Here is a 23,837-nt window from a genome sequence, read left to right as displayed (position 1 = left end):
TTTCATGAAGGGTTTATTAATTAAATGAAAAATTTTGGAAAAATTAATGGACATGTCCCAGCTCATGTGACAGTTTCACACGAGGGGACATGTCCTTAAATTTTTTTCCTTTATTAAATTTTTCTGAACGTGAACTGATCTCCCTCAGGCACCTCCATGCCTCAGGGAGATTTCTGCGCTCTTTTGCACGCATGCGCGAAAGAGCGTAGGCCCTGACTCAGGGAATCGCCCTCCTGCCCGCACAGGGAGCGCACAGCGCTTCCAGGTGTGTGTCATGCTGGGCGGGCCTTAATTGCTCAAGTAAAATGACGGCGCGGACCCAATCGGGGGCGCTGCTTGGGTTCGCGCCACTCCTGCCCGCCCCTGCACAACCCCCACAACGGGGGGAAAATTCTTCCCATTGAATAGAAGAGAATCGTAGAATGGTTACATAGGAGAAATTCACTGTTCGACCTCTTGCTTCCATGCTGGCTCTCTGAAAGGGCTACTTGGCTATACTCACTCCCCTCCCTTTTCTTCCTATCTACTCTATCCAGCCCTCTCATCCTAGTTAAAAGAGTCTTTTAAACTCAAATGATAGCATTTGACTCCGAGCTCAAAATTACTGGGCGGAATCGTCCCAGATTTGTAATAAGTACGGTAGCGGGCAGGAGTAAGAACGTTTTACCCGCTGGCCTATATGGCAGGTTTTCACGCCTTATCGTCACAGTCCTGCCTCATTAATCGTGTATTCCCAGGAAACACATCGTTTCGCTGGCAGACGGCCTCCGATTCGTCCACCATGCCGTCACCTCGCTACTTCCTCACACCGAGCGCCATATTTAAAGAGTAGCCACGCACACACCTGTCAGTGCTTCCAGCTGAGGACTGCTGCACAGAAGACATGGCCCCAAACAGCAAGAAGACTCCAGACCCTGATTTAGTGACGCGTCTCCAGAACGCCTTTTGGACGCTGTGGAGACCCGCCACGTTGTCCCCTATCCCCGCTCTGGCCGCAGGAGGGGCAGCAACATAACCAATCTGGCTTGGGAGATTATGGCAGCAGTGGTCAGTGCCAACACCCTGCAAAAGAGAACAGCCACCCTCTGCCGACAAAGGATGAATGATCTCAACCCTTCTGCCAGGGTAAGTCACCCTTCTCATCACTCTCAACTCACACATTCACAAATCCATCACACATCTACAGGGATCTCACTCACTGCCAGTTCAAGGGCATCACCATTCACTCTCTCTCGCACACACACCTTAATTTTGCCTGTTTTAAGTATCCTGCTTACACTCTCTCCATCTGTATTCATGCAGGACAAGGTGGCACACAACAAAAGGGAGAGGTCACAGACTGGTGGAGGAATGCCTGAAATCAAGAACCTCGGGGACTTTGAAAATAGAGTTATCCAGCTGGCTGGCGAAGACCTCGACTGTTCCTGTGCTGACTGTGAGGTCAGCGGTGCTCAACCAAATGAGGATCCAGCGGTGCAGCATCCATCAGACAGCCGCCCTGTGAGTGATGTGTCCTGTGGCACAGGCCACTGCCATGCACTAATTACCTCTCCTTGCTTTCGCAGGCACATCTGGGTTACAGACAAGGAAGTCCGCGACCCAGGTGCTCGATTCAAGCCCTGGAGACACCTTAGAAGAGGAATCTGCTGGAACTCTCATTGAAGACCCATCACAGCACTCACCAGTGCAGGGACACACACTTCGGTAGGGCCAGGCTTTAGAGTAGCCTCGGGGCCACAATCTGATGAGCACATCGCACTGTCTGATCCACAGCAGGCAGAGGCAGGGACTTCCTAGGACTTCCGGCACTCAGAGGACTGCTGGAGACCTGAGTCCAAGTCCGAGTCAGATGACGAGCCTCTGGACTCGGTCATACCTCAGTTGCTGGAGCTGCAAAGTCAAGCTTGGGGAAATCAGGAAGGGATGTCTGCTGCACTCCTCAGATTGCAAGGCATGATGGCGGAGTCTGTCCGCCATCAGCCTGAGGTGATAGCGCCGGCATGCCAATGTACTGATGTCAACACTGGGCCGTCACGGAGCCCTTGGTCCAGGACATTGGTCCTGCACTGCTGAGTGGGCTGAATTTCATTGCTGGCGCCATAGCTGGTCTCCTACAGTGTCAATGCGAGAGCAATGTGAGACAGCTCAATCTCACTCCAGCTTCCACTTTTCCTCAAGGAGTCAGCCAGGGGCCGTCAGGCACCCAGACGGAAGAGGATTAGCAGGTGCACTCCCTGGGACCATCCACCCAGGTGACTGCGGGAGTGTCTGGTTCATTTGAAACCCCTCTTCCTGTGACCCCAGCAGCTCCAGCTCCACAGGCCGAGGAGGGTGCCGCTGCCACACAGCAAGACAACGGAAGCAGGCCAGGGCCCTCCAGGGGCCGCCCGACCCCCAATTGGGCATTAAATCACGTGAGAAGATGTCGCGCGATATTTCACTCGGTGGGCACGTGCAATAGTGGAAGCGTGCCCGCCAACAATTTAGAGGGCAATTAAGCCCATTAACGGCGCAATTGTCTCCTATTTTTCGTGGTCTGTCCAACCTTAAGGTTAGCAGATGGGCGATTCGGCCAGACGGACTTTGCATTTTTCATCAAATAACGGGATGAGATTCCCATTACTAAATAAAATAAAAATAAAAATCCATGGATAGCATATTCTATCATCTATATTTTCAGGTGCCTGATTGTGATGCTTGGACATTTTTTCCCTGATTTTCAAAACTTTATTTCATAGTTTTCGGGTCTGCAGCCCCCTGAGGCAGCTCTCTGCCTTCAGAGAGATTTCCCTCTGCATTCAACCGCACCCACGGAAAAGTCATTACCCACCCACCTCCCACTGCCACCCCAGCAGCGCTGGACTTTTCAAGTTCCGTCATTCTCTCTGTGGGAGTACACGCCTTTGAGGTGTGGCTGACCCTCTTCAACTCATCAGCATTCCTGTTTGGCGACAGTGTGGTCCTGAAGGGTTCAGCTCACGAAGGATGCCATAAGATTGGGAGAAGTTTCCCAGCTGCATTTCCATGATATGACCCTGTTCATAGAGCACAAGCAAGTTGCCATCAGACAGACAGGAGTCAGACGTTCTCAGACGTTCACAGATGCAATGTGAGGATCTGTAATGTCTCCTCGCTGCATGTCGTCATCATTCTCCACGAATCTAGCAGCTATGAGGTCCTGCCTCTCTGGCCAGTGCGATAGCCTCATCACATTATCCTCACCTTCATGGACCTCCTCATCCTCATTCCCGTCGATGTCCTCCTCATCGGAGGGGACATGCAGATCCTTCTCCTCAGTCAGCTCCCCATTGCAGCACCAGGTTATGAAGGGTGCAGCAGGTGATGATGATGTTTGACACGATCTGTGGACTGTATAGCAGGGCTCTATCAGACCAGTCCAGGCACCAGAACCTCATTGTCAACATTCCAATGGTTTGCTCCACCAAGGTGCAAGTTGCAGCCTTCTCTCTGCTGCACTCTGAGGCCACCGCATGGGTGTCATCAGCCACACTGTTTGCCCTTGCCCCTGAGGAGCCAGCCATGCAGTCTCTGTGGACCCTGGAAGACGTCAAGGACCTGTGACCGTCTGAGAATTTAGGAGTTGTGTACACTTCCTAGAAACCATGCACAAACCCTCAGGATGCATTTGTAGTCGTTGCGCATCAGCTGAACATTCAGCGAATAGAACCCCTTGCGGTTTACGTAGTTGACCACTTGTTGCCATGGAGATCTGAGCACCACGTGAGTGCAGTCATTGGCACCCTGCACCTGTGGAAAACCTGAGATCTGGGCAAATCTCAGAACTCTTGCATACAGGCTCTCCTGATCCTGGGCGAAATGCACGAAGTTGTGTGCCTTCGCGAAGATGGCATCTGTGACCTCATGGATGCATTTGTGCATGGAGGCTTGAGATACCCCACAGAAGTCACCCGTGGAGCTCTGAAAGGAACCACTGGTGTAAAAATTGAGTGCCGCGGTCATTTTCACGGCCACTGGCAGTGGATGTCCCTGTGGCACCAAATCCTGCAGCAGGTGGCAGATGTGAACGACAGTTCCCTGAACATGCGCAGTCTTCAGCAACACCGGTTCTTGGTCATCTGCAGGATGACAAGCGCCATCTATAGACCCTGGATCTAGCTAGGTGCCAAACAGCAACGGCTCGCTGTGGCTCTTCAGCAGTATGTGCTGCTTCTCCCTCTATCTAGCAAGACCTCTGTTGCTCTCTTCTCCTTCGTCTCCGCTCTTCATAAGCCATGAGGCATACAGCTAGATCACCAGGCTCCATGCTGCTGATGTACTCCTGCAGGATGAAAGAGAGAGTCACTTGGGTTAGCTTGGGTGTTCTAAGAATCTCTTTTGATTAAGTCTGAAGGCCCCTTAACGCATCCCAGGGAGTACTGGCCACCACTTGGATTGCCAGAGTTGCATGTGCTGCATGGCTGCCCGAAAACCCACCACACCACTCCACCTGACCGATTGGATGCAGCTTTGCCCGTTAGACTGCACGCTGTGCTCTCAGCTCAGGCGCAGGCATTCTCCAGACCCACACTGCAAGGCTGCACTGTTAGCTTGAACCATTGGGGAGACTGGTCCAAACTTGAATGAAGACATTGCAAGAGGCTGTGATCGCCTCCACCAGTGACTGCTCTATGGCCAGCTTTTGCAAGGGGATTGTACAATGTGCGCAGTTATCCAATTGTTCTGCAGTCCACCAAAATGCTTATTAGTTTGCAGTCTGTGCCTGAGGGATGAAAAGCTCTGGAGCATTTGGTGGCACTTTCAGGCCTCTGCGTTGCTTAAGTAGGCAGATAAGCTAACAGCCCGACTCCAAATACATCAAGATAAAAGCAAAAAACTGCGGATGCTGGAAATCGAAAACAAAAACAAAAATACCTGGAAAAACTCAGCAGGTATGGCAGCATCTGTGGAAAGGAGCCCAGTTAATGTTTCGGGTCCGCATGACTCTTCAACAGAACTAAGGAAAAATATTCTGCTGAAGAGTCATGCAGACTCGAAACATTAACTGGGCTCCTTTCCACAGATGCTGCCAGACCTGCTGAGTTTTTCCAGGTATTTTTGTTTTTGTTTCCAAATACATCAATGTGGCTGCATCTGAACTGTATCTGCTGCCAAAGAATGATCACTTTATATAAGGTGATGCGTGGCCGCTTCCCTCCCTGCACTTGCTTGTGCATTACCATCAACCACAGTGCAGCCCTTGCCCCCACCAACTCGCCTCAACCACAGTGCAACCTTTGCCCCCTCCCCCAACTCGCCTCAACCACAGTGCAACCTTTGCCCCCTCCCCCAACTCACCTCAACCGCAGTGCAGCCCTTGCCACGCACTACCCAACCCGCCCCAACCACAGTGCTGCCCTTGCCCCAGCAACGCACTGTCAGCCAGCTGGGTAAATGCAACTTGCCTGTGCCCTTGCCTGAATGCGTGACACCTCAACCTTGAGATCCAACAGGCAACCCTCGTGAGCGCAGCGCAATGTTAATGTGCACTCACCTCCAAGTTCCCCTCCAAGTTTAGCTCGCCAGGTACCTGCCCTATAAATGATACTGTGAAACATGTCGGCATGCAATCACGCCAACCTGCTCAGATGATCCAGCATGGGGGGATGATTCCGGTGAATTGGGCTTATAATGATGTACAGTCTTTTTTCAATGAAGCTCCCAACCTGCGGCGGCGTGAAACGCGGCGCGCCATTGACCAGTGGAGCGGACGATTGTAAACTGGTTTCATGATGTCATGAAACTGATTTTTGGCCTTCCGGCCATTTTTCCCCTCACGCCCACTATGATGCTGGACACCAGCGGGCACGGAAATTTCTGCCCACTGTCCTCATTTCAGGACTGGAACATTGAAACCTGATATTACTGTACTTAATCTTGGCTTTCCATAACCACTCCTGTCTGGTGCTCCATTAAAAAGCAATAAAGCACAACTTAACTCATATTAAGGAGGAACCTCTGTAGAAAAATGTTTGGCAAATTTGACATGTATATACAATGACAGAATAAAATAGGATTGTCATGCTGAAATGCAATATCATGTTAAGTGCAAACTACATCATCAAAACCTAAGGTCTTCTGGCTTTTAAGCCTCAGGAAATAAATAGTTTCCAGACGCCTATTTTTATGTAAAGCAATTTTTTTAAAATCAGTTTTCAAAAATAATTTATAGTTCAGTATGAGGAAGCTCTTGCATCAATGCTCAATTGGAACCAGTGTTTTTTGTGGACCTTGACTGGCAAGCTCCATCAGGATGTTGATTGTTATCCATGGGCAAAATTTTCCTCCGTCGGGTGGGGGGAAGTGTGGGAGCGGGCATGGTCCGCCATTTTTTGTGGACGGACCAGTTAGGGCCCGCCCAGCGTGACGTCCGCATGGAAGCACTGTACGCTCCCTGTGCGGGCGGAGGGGGGAATGGCAAATGCAGAAGTGCGCTCCGATCTTCCAGAGACTAAGTGCTGCCTCAGGGAGATCGGTTCACAAAGTGAAAAAGTTATTCTTTCGAAAATTTCATTTACCATCCATGTCCTCTCATGTGACAATGTCATATGAGTTGGGACATGGAGATAACTTCAAGTAAAAGTGAATCTTAATTTTTTAATTCAGTCATGAAACCTCATCCCACCCGTGGATGAGATTTCATGCATTTTCAGGTGGCCGCCAGCGCTCCCGAACTGCCCGCTAACCTTAAGGTTGGACAGGCAGGTCCACTAATTGCTTTAATTGCTTTTTGAATGGCCTCAATAGGCTGTTGACAGGTCAGTGGGCGCACAGCTGACTTGGCTGCACCCCCGCCGACCTGAAAATGCAAATGACGCGGGATGACATCAGGAGTTCCGCCCAACGTCATTCCATGTCATTTTATGCATCGGTGAGCGGACCCCGCCCCTACTCGCCAACGGGAAAATTCTTGCCCCTGGCGCACCAATTTTATATATTTGGGGGATCTTGGACTGACATCTTCAAATGTAAGTTCCATGCAGCTGCCCACTTTGTGCAGTTTCTGAAACTAAACCAATTTCTCAGCCTATCGGTCCTTAAAGGTAAAAAAATACACTCTGTAAATGAGAAGGCAGGCAGCAGTATTAAAAAAAAGTTACAATATGCCATGCAGTACCAGATACATCAAGCAAGTACAGAAGTAACATTGAAACTTTGGAGTAAAAGTGCATAGATTTGGGAGAACCAGTGCTTTTTGGAAAAATCATTGTCTTGACAATTTCTTCGATGGCATTTCCTGATTGAATTAACGTCATGCCATCACTTTAATAAATCAAGGGAAAATCCCTGTGCATCAATTTTACTATGTGGTGGAAACCCTTCAACTCATAACCTCTTCAAATATATATAAACATGAAACTGTGCTTTTACAATGATCAGAGACTTTGTTTTAATTACATTTGATTTGAAAAGTTTCTTTGTGGTCACATCTTTATGTCGCTTTTGCACAGATGACCGCCTATGGGGCATTCATTCACAAAGGCTCCTTCTGCAGGAATTACTTCAACATACTTGACTTGGTTGTGGTTAGCGTCTCTCTCATCTCTTTTGGAATGGAGTGAGTTACAAATGTGTTTTTATTTTTTGATTTTTTACTTATTAAACATTTTCATGCTGTGCCAACGTAATTTACCAGATAAATTGGTTTAGAAATATTAAGTTGATTGAGTTGCTTGTAAATTCATGATGCCTCCATTCTACCCTGTTTTGCACCTGCTTCTATTGTGTAATGGTTCAGACTCCATTTCAAAACAATTGCATAGAAAAAGAAAAAAAAAATCAAAACAATCTCATAATGACCACAACAAAATCTTGGGTGATATCCCATACACTCGTCATTTTAAAACAACTAAATTTAGTTGAATTTATTTTTGGGAGGGTTGGGAAGGATCGTATTCAAATATTAACGGTCAAATTAAAAACTTTTCTGAAAAGAATCCAAAGATTCAAACTTGCTGGCAACTGTGTAATGTTAAAAGTCCTTAACCTTTCCAATGTACTGGTTACAAATTTAAAAGTGTGAAGTTGATCTGCTTTAATAACGCATTTTCAATTTTCTACTTTTCATCCCACAATTAGATTTGTTATATGTCAATGTTAAAATCAGGCCAAATTTTCATTCTTATATTCAAATGTTTATGAGATGGTTGGCATAAAATTAGATGTTACACAAAGGATCTAGATACTCAGCTGCATCAAAGTATTAGAAGTACAGGACAATTAGTATTCATATTTTGCTATTAGATATTTGTTAGGCATGCCAAAGGCTCTGCTAGTTAAGAAACATGAAAGAGGAAAACCAAGGAATTATACACCATTTAGCCTAACATCTGATGTTGGGCAATTACTAGAGCCTATAATTAAGAATAGGGCGAATGAATACCTTGAAAACTTTCAGCTGATCAGAGAGAGCCAGCATGGATTTTTAAAGGGTAGGTCAGACTTGACAAACGTGATTACATTTTTGGAAGATATGGCTAAAGTAGAAGATCCAGATGTTCTTATCCTGCAGCACAAAGAGAGAGACCCGTGGGTTAGCCTGGGTGTCCTAAGAACCTCTCTTGGTTAAGTCTGAAGACCCCTTCACGTATGCAGGAGAGTGCTGGCCAACACTTAGATGGCCAGTGTGCAGCGTGCTCATAGGCTGTCCAAAACTCCACCCATCTCTGCCTGACTCCATTTGACTGATGGGTGGCAGCTTCGGCCTTTGGACTGCATGCTGTGCTCTCAGGTCAGGTGGAGGCATTTTCCTAACCCGCACAACAAGGCTGCACTGTTAGCTTGAACCACAATGGATACTGGTCCAAACTTTAATAAAGACATTGCAAGAGGCTCTCAGCGCCTCCACCAGTGACTGCGCCATGGCTGCGTTTCGCAAGAGGATTGTACAGCTTACCCAATTGACCAATTGCTCTGCTATCCCCTAAAATGCACATTAATTTGCAGCCTGCACCCGAGGGGTGAAAAGCTCTGGAGCCTTTGCTGACACTTTCATGCTTTTGCATTGCTTGAGTGGGTGGCAAAGCTTCAGGGGTAGGGTTGGGAGGCAAGGCAGCACAAACAGACTGAAGGAAATACTCAAGCATATGCCAGGGGGGCTTCAGAGGCCCCGCACTAAGCATATCAATGGATTTGCAGCTGAATGATCTCAGCTGTGGAAGAATGCTCACTTTTGACAAGTTTTTCCAAGTGCGTGGCCATATCCCTCAACCCCCCCTCCCCCAACCCCTGGCACATGCTTGAGTATTTTCTTCAGTCTGTCCGTACTGTCTTTCTCCCAACCCCCCTGGCATATACTTCAGTATTTCCTTCAGTCTGTTTGTGCTGCCTTGCCTCCCAACCCTCCCCCGCTTCCCCGCACCCACAGCCTGACCCGCACTTGAGCCCTTGCCCGGCACCAAACTGAAAGCCAGCTGGGAAGAAGCGACCTGTCTGCGCCCCCACAAAGGCACGACGCCTCTTCCTTGATGTCCTACAGGACATGCAAGCGCTACACAAGGTTGTGTGTACTCACCTCCAAGTTCCCCTTGAAGATCAGGTTGCTAGGTGCATACCTTTTAAAGGCAGTTGTGAAGCACACTGTTCTGAAGTCACGCCGATGTGGTCGCTACATTTGACATGGGGGTATGATTCCGGCAAGCAGGGCTTATAATTAGATGCAAATGTATTAAATTTACATCCCTGACGTGCGGCAGTGGAAAACATGACCCGCCATTGACCAGGGGACAATCACAAACTGGTATGACGACAGCGTAAAACCAATTTTTGGCCCCACCCCCCATGGTGCCCGATGCCAACGGCTGGAAAATTCTGGCCAAAGTTTTCAAAATATCAAAGGGAAGCATTTGAGGGAGAATTTGAGGGTGATAGAATTTTGGAACTCTTATTGTGCGAATCACAACTGATGCTCAATTAATTGTTAATTTTAAATTAAGATAGATTTTTGTTATCAGAAAATATTAAGGTATATGGGGCAAAGGCAGACATATGGAGTTCAACCACAGATCAGGCATGATCTTATTGAGTGGTGGAACAAGCTCCAGGGACTAAATAGCCTATTCCTGTTCTTATGTTCCTATCTGGGGCATGATGTCAATTCATTGATGGTTTCTCCACCACAACTCCTTGAATTCAATATTGAAATAAACACATCAGTTTGAATAGTCTGTTTGACTCAAAAATCAAAATCAAGCAGCAACCCAAATGGTTCTCAGCAGAAAAAACCTCTAAATGACATCATTTACAATGTTAATGCAGGAATATGCACTGTTGAAGCTGATATTATGACACCATCTGTTAGACTATGGAAGATGAAATTTATGTTTCAATGAATTAGTGATCAGCCAGCATTAAATGAAATGCCATTTTCAGAAATTATAGGGGCAATTTGAACTCAGCTTGCTTGGCAAAACAGGGCAGTTGGGCTGTAAGAATTACCCATTGTTCTTACCACTGAGGTACTGCTCATTGCATGCAGGTTCTTATTTTAAACTGCGCTTCTGAACAGATTGGAAGGATACCCACTGAGAATTGGCATGGTCCTTCTTTAAATAGGCAGATCACTCTCTGATGACATCATGGGGACCCAACTGCTATTTTAAGCAGAGGCCTGCACAGAAAGGCTTCATGGCTTTCCCACCAGACCAACCTAGCAGGGGGAGTTGGGGCCTTTCACTGTGGTGTCAGGAGCAGCAGGACTGCAAGGTCTTCCTGAACCCCTTCTCATTGACTTGCCTGATTGCCATAAGAATATTCTTTTTATGGGACGATTCTTTTGATTTCTGGTAGCAACATCCTGTTGCCCATCATTCCACTCCTGCCTGTTGGCTAGTGTCACTTTCTGCTTGTTTCAGGTGGGAACCTGATTAAAACTATGCAGATGAGGACCAGGAGTTTAAAGCTCCCACTGCTCCCAGTCCCAATTAATATTGATATCAATCAATAAAAGAGAGTTTTTCTCCTTGATAAATACAGTTTCTTTCTTTGCAGCTCCAGTGCAATAGCAGTAGTAAAGATTCTCAGAGTGCTGCGTGTATTGAGACCTTTGAGAGCCATTAATAGAGCAAAGGGATTGAAGGTAATTAATCTTCACATAAAATGAATGCTGAATGAATTTTGAGTACAGTTGTGTGAATATACAGGGGTGTAATCTGTAACGGTGCAAGAAGCAACTTACTTCCTTTTTGATAGTGCCTCCAAGACTTCCTTCCACACTCTAGGACTGTATGGAGTTTTTTGAAAAGTCCTGGCATATATGAGAAAATCGATGGTACAGAGGTAGAGTAATCTAACATGTTCTGTATCGACAGGATCATCCACAAAATGATGAAGAAATAAATAACAGTATTTACAGATTAATGAGATTTAATCAATTGGCAATTAAATTCATTAGCTTCTCCCCAATAGATTAATTACCAATGGAAGTGGCAACTGAGGCATGTAGACCAGGAAGATCCTAGATTCAGCTTCTGGTTGCTACTGAGTTTGCTGATGGAGTAATACAATTGGCCTCGATGTCCTGGGTAGAGGAAATTGGTCAGTGTTTCCTATTCCTGATCACCATCTAGCTATCACTCCTAGCCATCTATTCCCAATATACTCCAACCTCTCCCTCTCTGACCCTAAGCGATCTGTTCTTAGCAAAGGCTGCATCCTCCCATGCCTTAATACATTTTGAACTTGCCACGACACTGAGTTCTTATTCCATCGTCTTCACTTCCATGTCCACTTCTTTGGCCAGGAGACTTTCCCCTGCACAACATACCTTTTTACCTGTCTCCCATATTCTCCCCCCACCTGGACACCTCCCTTTGGTAAGTTATGCTCTCTAGATCTTTTAATTGAGAAATGCTGGCCTGACCTCAGCTGTCTCAAATTCTCTGGTCCCCTCACTCACTCTAAGCCATCTTCCTCTGAACTACAGCACCCTGTTCTCTCAGGTCTAACCTTAACAGCATCAAACCTGCTGACAAGGGTGGTACATACCTACCTCCACCAAGCAGAGGCCAAACAGCAACTTTTAGACACTTCCACATACATCCCCCTAGACAGTGACCCCACCAACAAACGTCAAACCATTGTTTCTAAGACCGTCACTGACTTTATCTCTCTGGAGATCTTCCCTCCCCGGCCTCCAATCTCATTGTGCCTCAACCATAAACAGCCCACATCCACCTCTTTCCCAAAATCCACAACCAGGACTGCCCTGTAAACCCAGCATTTCAGCCTGCTCCTGCCCCACTGAACTGATTTCTTCCTATATTAACTTTTATTTTCTCCCTAGTCCAGTCCCTTCCCACTTACACCTGTGACTCTTCCGATGCCCTTGTCACTTTAAGAGTTTCAAGTTTCCTGTCCCTAACCCTGCCCTTTTCACCATGGATGTCCAATTCCTCTATATCTCCATTCCCCCAGAAGGACAGCCTGAGAGTTTTACACTTCTTCCTTGAACAGAGGCCTAATCAGTTCCCATCCACAACCACCGTCCTCCACCTGACTGAACATGCTCAAGTGCACCTTAAACTCCACTCATTTAAAAGGTATTTCTATGAGTGAAGCTAGCTATTGCTGCCTTTTTGTGGGATATGTTGAACACCCTTTGTTCCAGTCCTACTCAGGGCCTCTTCATCACCTCTTTTCTGGTTCACCGATAGCTGTATTGGTGTTGTTTCCTTCTGTCAGCCTGAACTGCAAAATTTCACCAACTTTTCTTCCAGTTTTCACACTTCTTTTGTGTTCACATGGTCTTCCCTTTCCTTCCTTGGCTTCTCTTTCTCTATTTCTAGGGATAGGTTATCACCCAACATTCACTATAAGCCTACTGATGCTCCCGAAGTTCCTTGATTACATCTCTTCATATCCTGCTTCCTGTAAGGACTCTATTCCAGTCCCCCAGTTCCTTTTTTTCTGCATTGCATATGTTCCAATGAATCAACCTTGCATACTGGCACTTCCTCAACTGAGGATACACCCCACTTCCCCATTGTGGTTGAAGAGGCCCTGGACCGTGTCCGCTCTATTTCACGCACTTCTGCTCTCACCCATTTCCCTCCCTCCCAGAACCATGTTAGGGTTCCCCTTCTCATCACCTTCCACCTCACCACCTTTCACCCTGGTCCACTCTTCAGTCACCCCCCAAAACCCCCTCCCTTTGTTACGGCACCTTTCCATGCAGGAGATACAACACCTGCCCTTTTACCTCCTCTCTTCTCACCATCCAAGGCCCCAATCACTCCTTTTAGGTGAAACAGTGAGCAAGATTTTCCATTTTGGGTTGGGATCCTGGAATTGGCACCAAATGTGGGTCCTGAACCCGCAGTGTGTAAGGAGTAATAACCCAATTTGCTTGGATTGTCCACTTAGTGGCCAGAGGATGACTCACCATCCAGTTAAGACATCAAGCAGGCTCTTGAAGCTGGAGGTCCAATAGAAGGCCCTCCAGCACAGAAGGAGTCGCAGCCTGAGTTGCATGTAAGGCCACTTAAGGAGAGAGGGAACATCTCCATTTTGATGTATCCAAACATTTAGAGTAAAAAATGACCACAGCAGCTGAACCATCATCATGAAGGGAGAGCCCTTCCACAGGTCAGTCTGCACCATAAGTGTAACCAAATAGGCAGAGAAGACTTCAAAGTTGTCCTGGAGTGCTGGCTTGCCAGTCTGCCACCAGGAAAATTCCAGTCGGCATCTGATCAATGACTTTAACTGACCTTTTAATTATCTTAACAAGCTACCCACCACCTGCAGGTGGATAGCCGATCTACTCCTGATCCAGCCTCCAGAAAAATGACTCAGAGGCAGGATGGTGCCAGAAAATTAAATTACGTGCCCACCCACCTCAGTTTTCCAGCCCATGTTGCTGCCCAATGGTTTACTTGCACTTTTTTCAATTTAGTGTTCACTGCTCACGATGTGGTCTCCTTTACATTGCGAAGGCCAATCACAGATTAGGTGACTGTTCTGTGAAGCACCTCTGTTCATTCCCAAGTATGACCCTGAACTTCCAATTGCCTATCATTTTAATTCTCCACCCTGCTCCCACTCTTTCTGCCTTTGGCTTCCTGCAGTGAAGCTCAATACAGGAACAGCATCAAGGAACAGCATCTCAACTTTAGACTAGGCAACATGCTTCAACCGCACCTCCCAAACTTGCAACCTCTACCATTTAGAAGAATAAGGGCAGCAAATGCCTGGGGATACTACCACCTGCGAGTTTCCCTCCAAGCCACACACCATCCTGATTTGGAACTGTGTCACCGTTGCTTCATTGTCGCTGGGTCAAAATCCTGAAACTCTCTTCCTAAGAGCACTGTGGGTGTAACTACACCATACAGAATGCAGCAGTTCAAGTACTTCTAGGCGGCTCGCCCAACCTTCGCAAGAACAATTAGGAATGGTGTTGCACTCTCCGTAGAGACTGATAACTGTTTAAATGAAAGGAAATCCCATAATGCTCACGGAAATAACCGAAGGACAAGATTTCACTTTTTAAAACTCTTAATGTAACAGATAAACTAGATTAACACAGATCAAGCATTAATTAACAGGCAACTGATACATCAAACAGAAGAAAAGGGAATGTTTCGCATTAACTAACTAATGCAACCAAAATATGCCTACAAAATGCTTTTACTCTATGCCACGCCCCTGACAGATATGCAGCATTAAAGGGACAGTCTCAAACTAACTCCTAGCTCTCCAGCAGAGATTCACCACTTCCTGCCATGCCAGGTTGAAACTTCCAGTGTCCCTCTACGATCGTTCCACCCCACCTGCGGTTTCCAGATTTGATTATCACCAGCAAGGTACACCTCGACAAATTCCCCTGTCCTTCCAGTCACATCAATCCTGACTATCCAGAATTCCAGAGGTTCATGTATCCAATCCATTGAAATGGCTTAGTTGGCTCTGTTAAAACTGCTTTCCCCATAGAGAGATTTAATTCTGCTCCCCATCATTTCCTACAGCACAGAGAAGATCTATTCCAGGGAGAATTCCAATGCTCCTTCTTGCCTGCGCCTCAGCAACAGCTTTTTTGAGTTCTGTGAACTACTGTGAGAAGTGTTAAAACTGTCATTCGGCACCTCAATGGGTTTCTATTTAAATTTCTCTCTGAGAAACCTGAGATCACATGGGCGCTTCGTATAACTGAGGTGTTTACAAGAAATTCTACTTACACCCTTTCCAGAATTGTCTATTCCACTTTGAGTTAAAGGTACATTTTAGAACATAATCATATTGCAAAGTTGTGTGTTCATGACAATAGAAAATGAATATTGGCCTTGCCAGTGACACTCACATCCCATGAGTGAATAAAAAAAGTTACACTTTAATCACGACATGGTAAAAAAATCTTTATCCTTTGACCTGCAGAATACATTTCAATTTATCTTTTAAAAACGCTTGCTAGTTCTAATTTTAGGTTTTAGCAAATTGCATTTATATTATGGAAAATAATGAAACAGTCACATTTGTTACCTTTTCAGCACGTTGTTCAGTGTGTGTTTGTGGCCCTGAGAACCATTGGTAATATTGTGATAGTGACCACGTTACTCCAGTTCATGTTTGCCTGTATTGGTGTACAACTCTTCAAGGTAAGATTGAATTAGTGTTTATTTTGTAAATTAAATCAGTTAATTAATTCTTCCTACCCCATCCCTCATTTCTTTCCCTTGCATTCAAATTCCATACCCCATGCATGGTAGGAGGGTAATCTGCTGTTAGTCCTCTATGTCTCTCTGAACCAACAGCCGTAATGTGAAAGTGACTGGCTTGAATGTGCATTCCTCTTGCCCTAACTATATGTATGTTTGGTATTTAGTCTAACAAGATCAATGTCATTATAACAGCCCCAGTTCCTACTTTGATGTTGGTCATGAGATCACTGTTGGAGGCCTCAAATCTGCGTGCAGTACAACACTGTGCAGATCTGAACATTTTAAAGTTAGAATATAAATTTTAGTATGTATGGCTTTTATAGTTGCAGAGCTCTGATTTCCAAAGTTTGGGAAGGGTGTTAGGAAGTAACATGTCAAGCTGTCTTTTCCTACTACCTTACTAATGCCTATATACCAAATCATTTTAATAAGGATATCTGTTGTTCCATTCTTGTAGTAGATGCCGGCATCTAACGCCCAAGCACAATAGATGTGTATGACTCACCATGCTATTTCTTGTTCTATGGTACTCAAATAGACTGGTGGAGTTTTCCCAGCCTCTTGGAGGCAGATTTGGAGGAGGGGGTGCGGGACAATTGCAGAAAAACCCATTAAGATGGCTTCTCAATTTGCTTCCACTTCCAGGCAAGTTTCCCAAGAGTGGACTGTCACTGAAATTGGCTAGAGGCAATCAGGGCACTTAAGACCTCATTCACTGGCGATTTTTTGGAAAGGGAAGCTTCTCTTTTCAGCAATATTCACTTTTTTTTTTCCCTTTTCCTCTTCCAGTAAAACAGTTGATATTATTTTGTAATGTCATACTTATGCAGGTCAGAAAATGGTTTTTCAAAATGTTTCAGTGTGTTCTCTCAATTGGAAATGTAACACGCTAAAGTAAATGACACAGTGATACATCTTGTCTGCTAAACCTTACTTCCTGTTGTCACTCTTCTTGTCACATGCTTGTTTCAATGTTTTTTCCATTATAATTGACTATGCCCAGATTTATAATGCAAATCTCCTTTGTAAACTTGTCACTCTGTGTTGACCCAAAGTTCTCCAACTACCCTACCTTTTATCCCAAACTGCTCAAAATGCTTTCTGTAAAATATTAATCTACCTTTTTTTTAAAGTAACAAAAATATATAATGTCCAAAATAAGAATTTGAACAAAACTTAAAAATAAATAAAAATCAGAATAACATGATTAAATATATCCATTATATTATCTTTGCATTTCACATTAGGAACATAGGAACAGGCATAGGCATAGGCATAGATCTCCTTGAGTCTGTTCAGTCTTTCAATGAGATTATGGTTGATCTGTGACATAACATCATTTACATAGAAACATCGAAACTAGGAGCAGGAGTAGGCCATTCGGCCCTTCGAGGCTGCCCTGCCATTCATTATGGTCATGGCTGATCATCCAACTCAATAGCCTGCTCCTGCTTTCTCCCCATACCCTTTGATCCCTTTCGCCCCAAGAGCTATATCTAACTCCTTCTTGAAAAGGTACAATGTTTTGGTCTCAACTACTTTCTGTGGTAATGAATTCCACAGGCTCACCACTCTCTGGGTGAAGAAATTTCTCCTCATCTCAGTCCTAAATGGTCTACCCCATATCCTCAGATTTACCCGCCTTTACCTCATATCCTTTAATACCTTTGAATGATAAATATCTATCAATCTCAAATTTTAAAATTACAACTGACCTAACATCAAGTGCCATTTCTGAAAGAGTTCCAAACTTGTATCACCTTTGCGTGTAGAAGTGTTTCCTAATTAAACTCCTGAAAGGCCTGGGCTGGCCCTAATTTTTAGGCTATCTCCCCGAGTCCTACTTTCCCCAATCAGCAGGAAAATGTATCTCTTTTTATCCTACCAGTTTCCATTAATATCTTGAAAACTTTTATCAAATCACTCTTAGTCTTCTAAATACCAGGAAATATAACCTCAGTTTGTGTAATATTTTTTCATAATTTAATCATTGGAGTCCAGATATCATTCTAGTAAATCTCCATCCAGGTGCACTCCTTCCAAGGTCAATATATCCTTCCTAAGGTGTGGTGCCAAGCATTGAACATATTCCAGGAATGGTCTAACCAAGGCTTTGTTTCTACTTAGGTTCTAAATCTTTCACAAAATCTTTTGCTTTGATTTGATATATTTGCTCAGAATTGTGATGCTGAAAGTTCAATTTGGATTGTGTAGTGTGATCATCTACTGTACCTAATTTAGCAGGATGCATCAGAATCATTCAGACAATGGAATATTGTTCTTCAGCTTGTATCAGTTTCTGCTCAGTTGTTTTTCAAAATTATTTGAAGATTAATTAATTATATTTTCACTTTACTGAGGTAATTTACTGAGTATTTCTTTGAAACGTTTGCATGAGAAAGAGTTAAAAAGAAAGGCTTTATTGATTACACATTGGTAGCTTTTATTTTGCATACTATAAAAGAAATTGCACTGAGCTGAGATATTGGGGTTGCTGTCCAACTTGCTTTCCAGATGTAAGTGTTGTAGATTGGCTGCTCATTATAAAAAAAACGTCAAGTTTCTTTTTCATTAATTGCCTGCATTCAAGAAAAGGGTTGTTGCAAATCAGTGCTGTAGACACTTTTGCCACACTGATAAGTTGCTAAGTTTGGAGACTAATGTCAGACCCTGCATATAGGTGTGCTGTTCCTCAAAAATTTTTATTTTCAGGTACGTTTTGGTTGCCACAGCTCTGAAACCATGAGCAGCTTTCTCTTCTGCATCCTCTGGTAAAATGCTATGTCCTCTCCCTCTCCTGGTTTTCTCATGCTCGATGAATCTCTCAGTTCCACATCCTCTGAGATACATTGTAAGTTTCTTAGCTGGTTTGTATGAGTAAAAAAGCAAGTGATTATGTGATGTGATCAAAGTTTGTGGTAGAGACCATGTGCAGGATGTTGGTCCCGGAGCTCATGGATGGTATCACCATTTCATCATCAACCTCCTCAGGTTTGTTATCCCCACAGTATATGGGAAAGAAGTTCCTCCTCCTCCTCCATATTATCATCATTAGCATTATCATCATTATCTTCTTGCTAGTCGTCATCCTGCACCTCACTGTTGCTATGGTGGATTGCTAGACAGGAGAGTACAGGCTAAGAATTTAGTGTTATACCTTTTGGATTGTGGAAACAAAGAAGAGGATGGAAGTTGTGGCATTATGGTGCCTTGTAAGGATGCTATGACGACTATATGTGTGCAGCTTAACCTGGTATTATTAGCTCTATGGTCCTGGAATTAGTGTCTCTCACAGCTAGAGCACAATGTCATCCCAGGATCTCTATCACTTGTTTCTCCTAGTGGGTCAGCTTAGTGTCAGGAATTTCTCATATTAGTCCTCTGCCTCTTGCAGACATTGTGCACAGGCTCTTCCTGAAACAAAATTGGGTGACTTTTGTTCTGATCACATTGAGACCAATTACTTTTAAAAAGAAATTCAAACTTCCAATTAATAACTGAAAGAATGACATATCAAGATTTCACATTTTAAAATGTTACTGTAACAAATGACTAAAAACATTGTTAGCTAAACACTATCTTTGTTGGCAACTTATACTTTAAACCACAGAATGGAATACTCCCCTTCTTATTCCTAGCCCAAACTAAAAAACACACTTCCCTTAATTTAGTCTACTGCAATCGCTGCTCCCAGTGCAGTCTCCTCTACATTGAAGAGACCAAACGCAGACTGGGTGACCGCTTTGCGGAACACCTTCAGTCTGTCCCCAAGCATGACCCAGACCTCCCTGTCGCTTGCCATTTCAACACACCACTCTGCTCTTACGCTCACATGTCTGTCCTTGGCCTGCTGCAATGTTCCAGTGAAGCTCAGCGCAAACTGGAGGAACAGCACCTCATGTTCCGACTAGGCACTTTGCAGCCTTCTGGACTTAACATTGAGTTCAACAACTTCAGATCATAAATTCTCTCCTCCATCCCCACCCCCTTTCCGATCCCCCCTTTTCCAATAATTTATAATTTTTAAATATATTTTTCTTTTCCCACCTATTTCCATTATTTTAAAATTTATTTCCATCCATTGTTTTATTTCCACCTGTTAGCCTATTTCGATCTCTTCCCCCCACCCCTGCCCCACTAGGGCTATCTGTCACTTGCTCATCCTGCTTTCTACCCTTAATGTCTCCATTAGCACATTCCTTAGCTAATATCACCACCGTCAACACCCCTTTGTCCTTTTGTCCGTGACATCTTTGGCAATCTCTTCTTTGCCTCCACCTATCACGGGCCCTCTATCCAGCTCTACCTGTCATCCCCCCTCAACCATCTTATATTTCACCTCATTTCTATATTTCCTTAGTTCTGAAGAGTCATACGGACTCGAAACGTTGACTGTATTCCTCTCTGCAGATGCTGTCAGACCTGCTGAATTTTTCCAGCTATTTTTGTTTTTGTTTAAAAAACACACTTCACAGGTATACTTTACACTGTTCTTTATGAAGACATTGAATTTTCCCAGAATCAATCCAAAACGATTCTTAGCTCCCAAGGGTGGATTGCTATTCTTATTTTCTGAGCCTAGTAACTTACAATCTTCGAACTGTCTTTCACAGTGAGATTTTATTTTCCTGAAGACTTTTCCTCTAGCCCAAGGTCAGCAAATCTTCCAGCCTGATTTTAACTTCTCACAAATTTAGCCTTTTCAATCAGAGCACAAGCTACCACCCACTTCCTGTGCGGTGAACCAGAGAGACTTTTTGGCCTCTAGCTGCTCCCTCACTCCTGATCCATGCAAACCTAAAAAAAACTGCCTGATATTCAGTGATATTCGAGGAAAGACTGTAACCTGATCTTAACAATTGTTTCCTCTCCACCCTTCCCCATAGTAATGTGAATGACATGGACCTTGTATCTAGGTAGAAATGCTAATTAATTATCCTTGAGAGAGCCCAATTTTCTTTCATCTTGGAAGCAAATGGACAGTTTAAAGTGCAACTGTTTACAACCTTACATTCTCAACACTTTTCTAGGACTTTAGGGAATCATTGTTAATACACAGGCTCTGCCATTGTCTCTAAGCATAAATACCTTGCATCATCTGCCCAATTAAATAATCCAGACCTTTTTCTGATCTCTGACAATCAAACCACCCAGTCTTTCCGTCAGGCAGACTTCGAAAAAGGTCACATGATCTCCTTCATTTCACCATAAATTTAAAGATACAGTCCCAAAACATAACAATTGGGAAAAGCTTGTTCTTGTAACACTGGGTGAAGACAAAGTTTCCCTAAGGTAATGAACAGCTAATATAAGAAATATATTGGTATCACAGTGTTAAAGTATAGACAGGGATTTTGATGTTCTGCATTTAAGTAAGTGCTAATGGTAAGATGGCTAATTACTTACACATATTGTAAGATTTATTGTTTGTGTCCTTTTTAACAAGACTAAAATATGAAGGGTTAATTGTATACTTGTTAATTTTGGAGGGTGAAGGATGTGCTTATGCCCAGGATGTTCAAGAAAGCAAAAGGAGATTGCTAAAAGTTTTAGCTTACGTGTTCTGGTCTTGTTATTGAATATCTTGCAACATTGGTTTTCAGTCCTTACAGTGAGAAAGTTGGCACTAAGTGCCATCTCTGTCCACAAACTATGGAGACAGATTTTTATTTGGATAGAAACCCATCAGTCTTTCTCTCTCTCTCCTTGTTTAATCCCCTCAAGGAATGATTGGAGATCAGTCTCTTTGATGTTGGGAGCTCTTTTTAAAAATAGCAGGGGGATGGGATCCTATGCAAGGAGTCAGAGGAAGGGGAATCAAGGACGAGAACAAAAGACAGAAAGGGGAATAAGAAAAGTGATAGGCAGAGAAATCAAGGGCAAGAATCAAACAGAATCTCAGTGAAAAATAGTGGGAACAGGACAAATAATGTTAAAAAGACAAGCCTTAAGGCTTTGTGCCTTAACGCGAGGAGCATTCGCAATAAAGTGGATGAATTAACCGCACAAATAGATGTAAACAGGTATGATATAGACGGGATTATGGAGACATGGCTGCAGGGTGACCAGGGATGGGAACTGAACATCCAGGGGTATTCAGTATTTAGGAAGGTCAGACAAAAAGGAAAAGGCAGTGGAGCTGCATTGCTGGTTAAAGAGGAAATTAACGCAATAGTGAGGAAAGATATTAGCTCTGATGATGTGGAATCTGTATGGTTAGAGCTGAGAAACACCAAGGGGCAAAAAACGTTAGTGGGGGTTGTATATAGACCCCCAAACTGTAGTGGTGATGTTGGGAATGGCATTAAACAGGAAATTAGAGATGCATGCAATAAAGGAACATCTCTAATTATGGGTGACTTTAATCTGCATATAGATTGGGCAAATCAAATTAGTAACAATACCGTTGAGGAGGAATTCCTGGAGTGTATATGGGATGGTTTTCTGGACCAATACGTTGAGGAACCAACTACAGAACAGGCCACCCTAGACAGCGTAATGAGAAAGGAATAATTGGCAATCTAGTTGTGCGAGGCCCCTTGGGGATGAGCGACCAAAATATGATAGAATTCTTCATCAAGATGGAGAGTGACGTAATTGATTCTGAGACTAGGCCCTGAATCTTAATTAAGGAAACTACGATGGTATGCGACGCGAGTTGGCTATGATGGATTGGGAAACGTTACTTAAAGGGATGATGGTGGATAGGCAATGGCAAATGTGCAAACAGCGCATGGGTGAACTGCAACAATCGGTTATTCCTGTCTAGCGCATAAGTAAAATAGTAAAGGTGGCCAAACCATGACTTACAAGGGAAATTAGAGATAGTATTAGATCCAAGGAAGAGGCATACAAATTGGCCAGAAAAAACATCAGACCTGAGGATTGGGAGCAGTGTAGAATTCAGCAAAGGAGGACCAAGGGATTAATTAAGAAGGGGAAAATGGTGTACGAGAGTAAGCTTGCAGAGAACATAAAAACTGACTGTAAAAGTTTCCATAGGTATGTGAAGAGAAAAAGATTGGTGAGGACAAATGTAGGTCCCTTACAGTCAGAAACAGGGGAATTTACAATGGGGGACAAAGAAATGGCTGACCAACTAAATACATACTTTGGTTCTGTCTACACGAAGGACACAAATAACATACCAGAAATGTTGGGGAACACAGGGTTTAGTGAGAGGGAGGAACTGAAAGAAATCAGTATTAGTAGGGAAATGGTGTTGCAGAAATTTATGGGATTAAAGGCTGATAAATCCCCAGGGCCTGATAATCTACACCCCAGGGTACTTAAGGAAGTGGCCCTAAAAATAGTGGATGCATTGGTGGTCATCTTCCGAGATTCTATAGACTCTGGAACAGTTCCTACAGATTGGAGGGTAGCTAATGTAACCCCACTATTTAAAAAGGGAGGTAGAGAGAAAACAAGGAATTATAGACCAGTCAGCCTGATATCAGTAGTGGGGAAAATTCTAGAGTCCATTATAAAAGATTTAATAGCTGAGCACTTGGAAAACAGTGGCAGAATTGGACAGAGTCAGCATAGATTTACGAAAGGGGAATCATGCTTGACAAATCTACTGGAATTTTTGAGAATGTAACTAGTAGAATTGATGAGGGGGAGCCAGTGGATATGGTTTATTTGGACTTTCAGAAGGCTTTCAACAAAGTCCCACTCAAGAGATTAGCGTGTAAAATTAAAGCACATGGGATTGGGGGTAGTGTATTGAGATGGATAGAAAACTGGTTGGCAGACAGGGAACAAAGAGTAGGAATAAACGTGTCTTTTTCAGAATGGCAGGCAGTGACTAGTAGGGTACCGCAGGGATCGGTCCTGGGACCCCAGCTATTCACAATGTATATTAATGATTTAGATGAGGGAACTAAATGTAATATCTCCAAATCTGCAGATGACACAAAGCTGGGTGGGAGGGGGAGGGTGAGCTGTGAGGAGGATGCAGAGATGCTTCAGTGTGATTTGGACAAGCTGATTCAGTGGGCAAATGCATGGCAGATGTAATATATTGTGGATAAATGTGAGGTTATCCACTTCTGTAGCAAAAGCAGGAAGGCAGATTATTATCTGAATGGCTATAAATTGAGAGAGGGGAATGTGCAACGAGACCTGGGTGTCCTCGTACACCAGTCACTGAAGGTAAGCATG

General features: G+C 44.1%; 1 protein-coding gene across 1 annotated transcript in view; it reads left to right on the top strand.

The window, feature by feature from the left end:
- The window catches only part of cacna1c (calcium channel, voltage-dependent, L type, alpha 1C subunit), a 1,337,968-nt gene that overhangs the window by 925,445 nt on the left and 388,686 nt on the right, over window positions 1-23,837 (top strand). The window contains exons 22-24 of the mRNA XM_078568241.1: window positions 7,470-7,576; window positions 11,008-11,095; window positions 15,504-15,611. Coding sequence (XP_078424367.1) covers window positions 7,470-7,576; window positions 11,008-11,095; window positions 15,504-15,611 — 303 coding nt within the window. The remainder of the gene's footprint in view (window positions 1-7,469; window positions 7,577-11,007; window positions 11,096-15,503; window positions 15,612-23,837) is intronic.

This window comes from Cetorhinus maximus, chromosome 22 (assembly GCF_964194155.1).
Source record: "Cetorhinus maximus chromosome 22, sCetMax3.hap1.1, whole genome shotgun sequence".
In the NCBI taxonomy this organism is placed as follows: domain Eukaryota; kingdom Metazoa; phylum Chordata; class Chondrichthyes; order Lamniformes; family Cetorhinidae; genus Cetorhinus; species Cetorhinus maximus.
The sequence above is the reverse complement of the archived record's forward strand: the minus strand, read 5'-3'. Positions and strand labels throughout refer to the sequence as shown.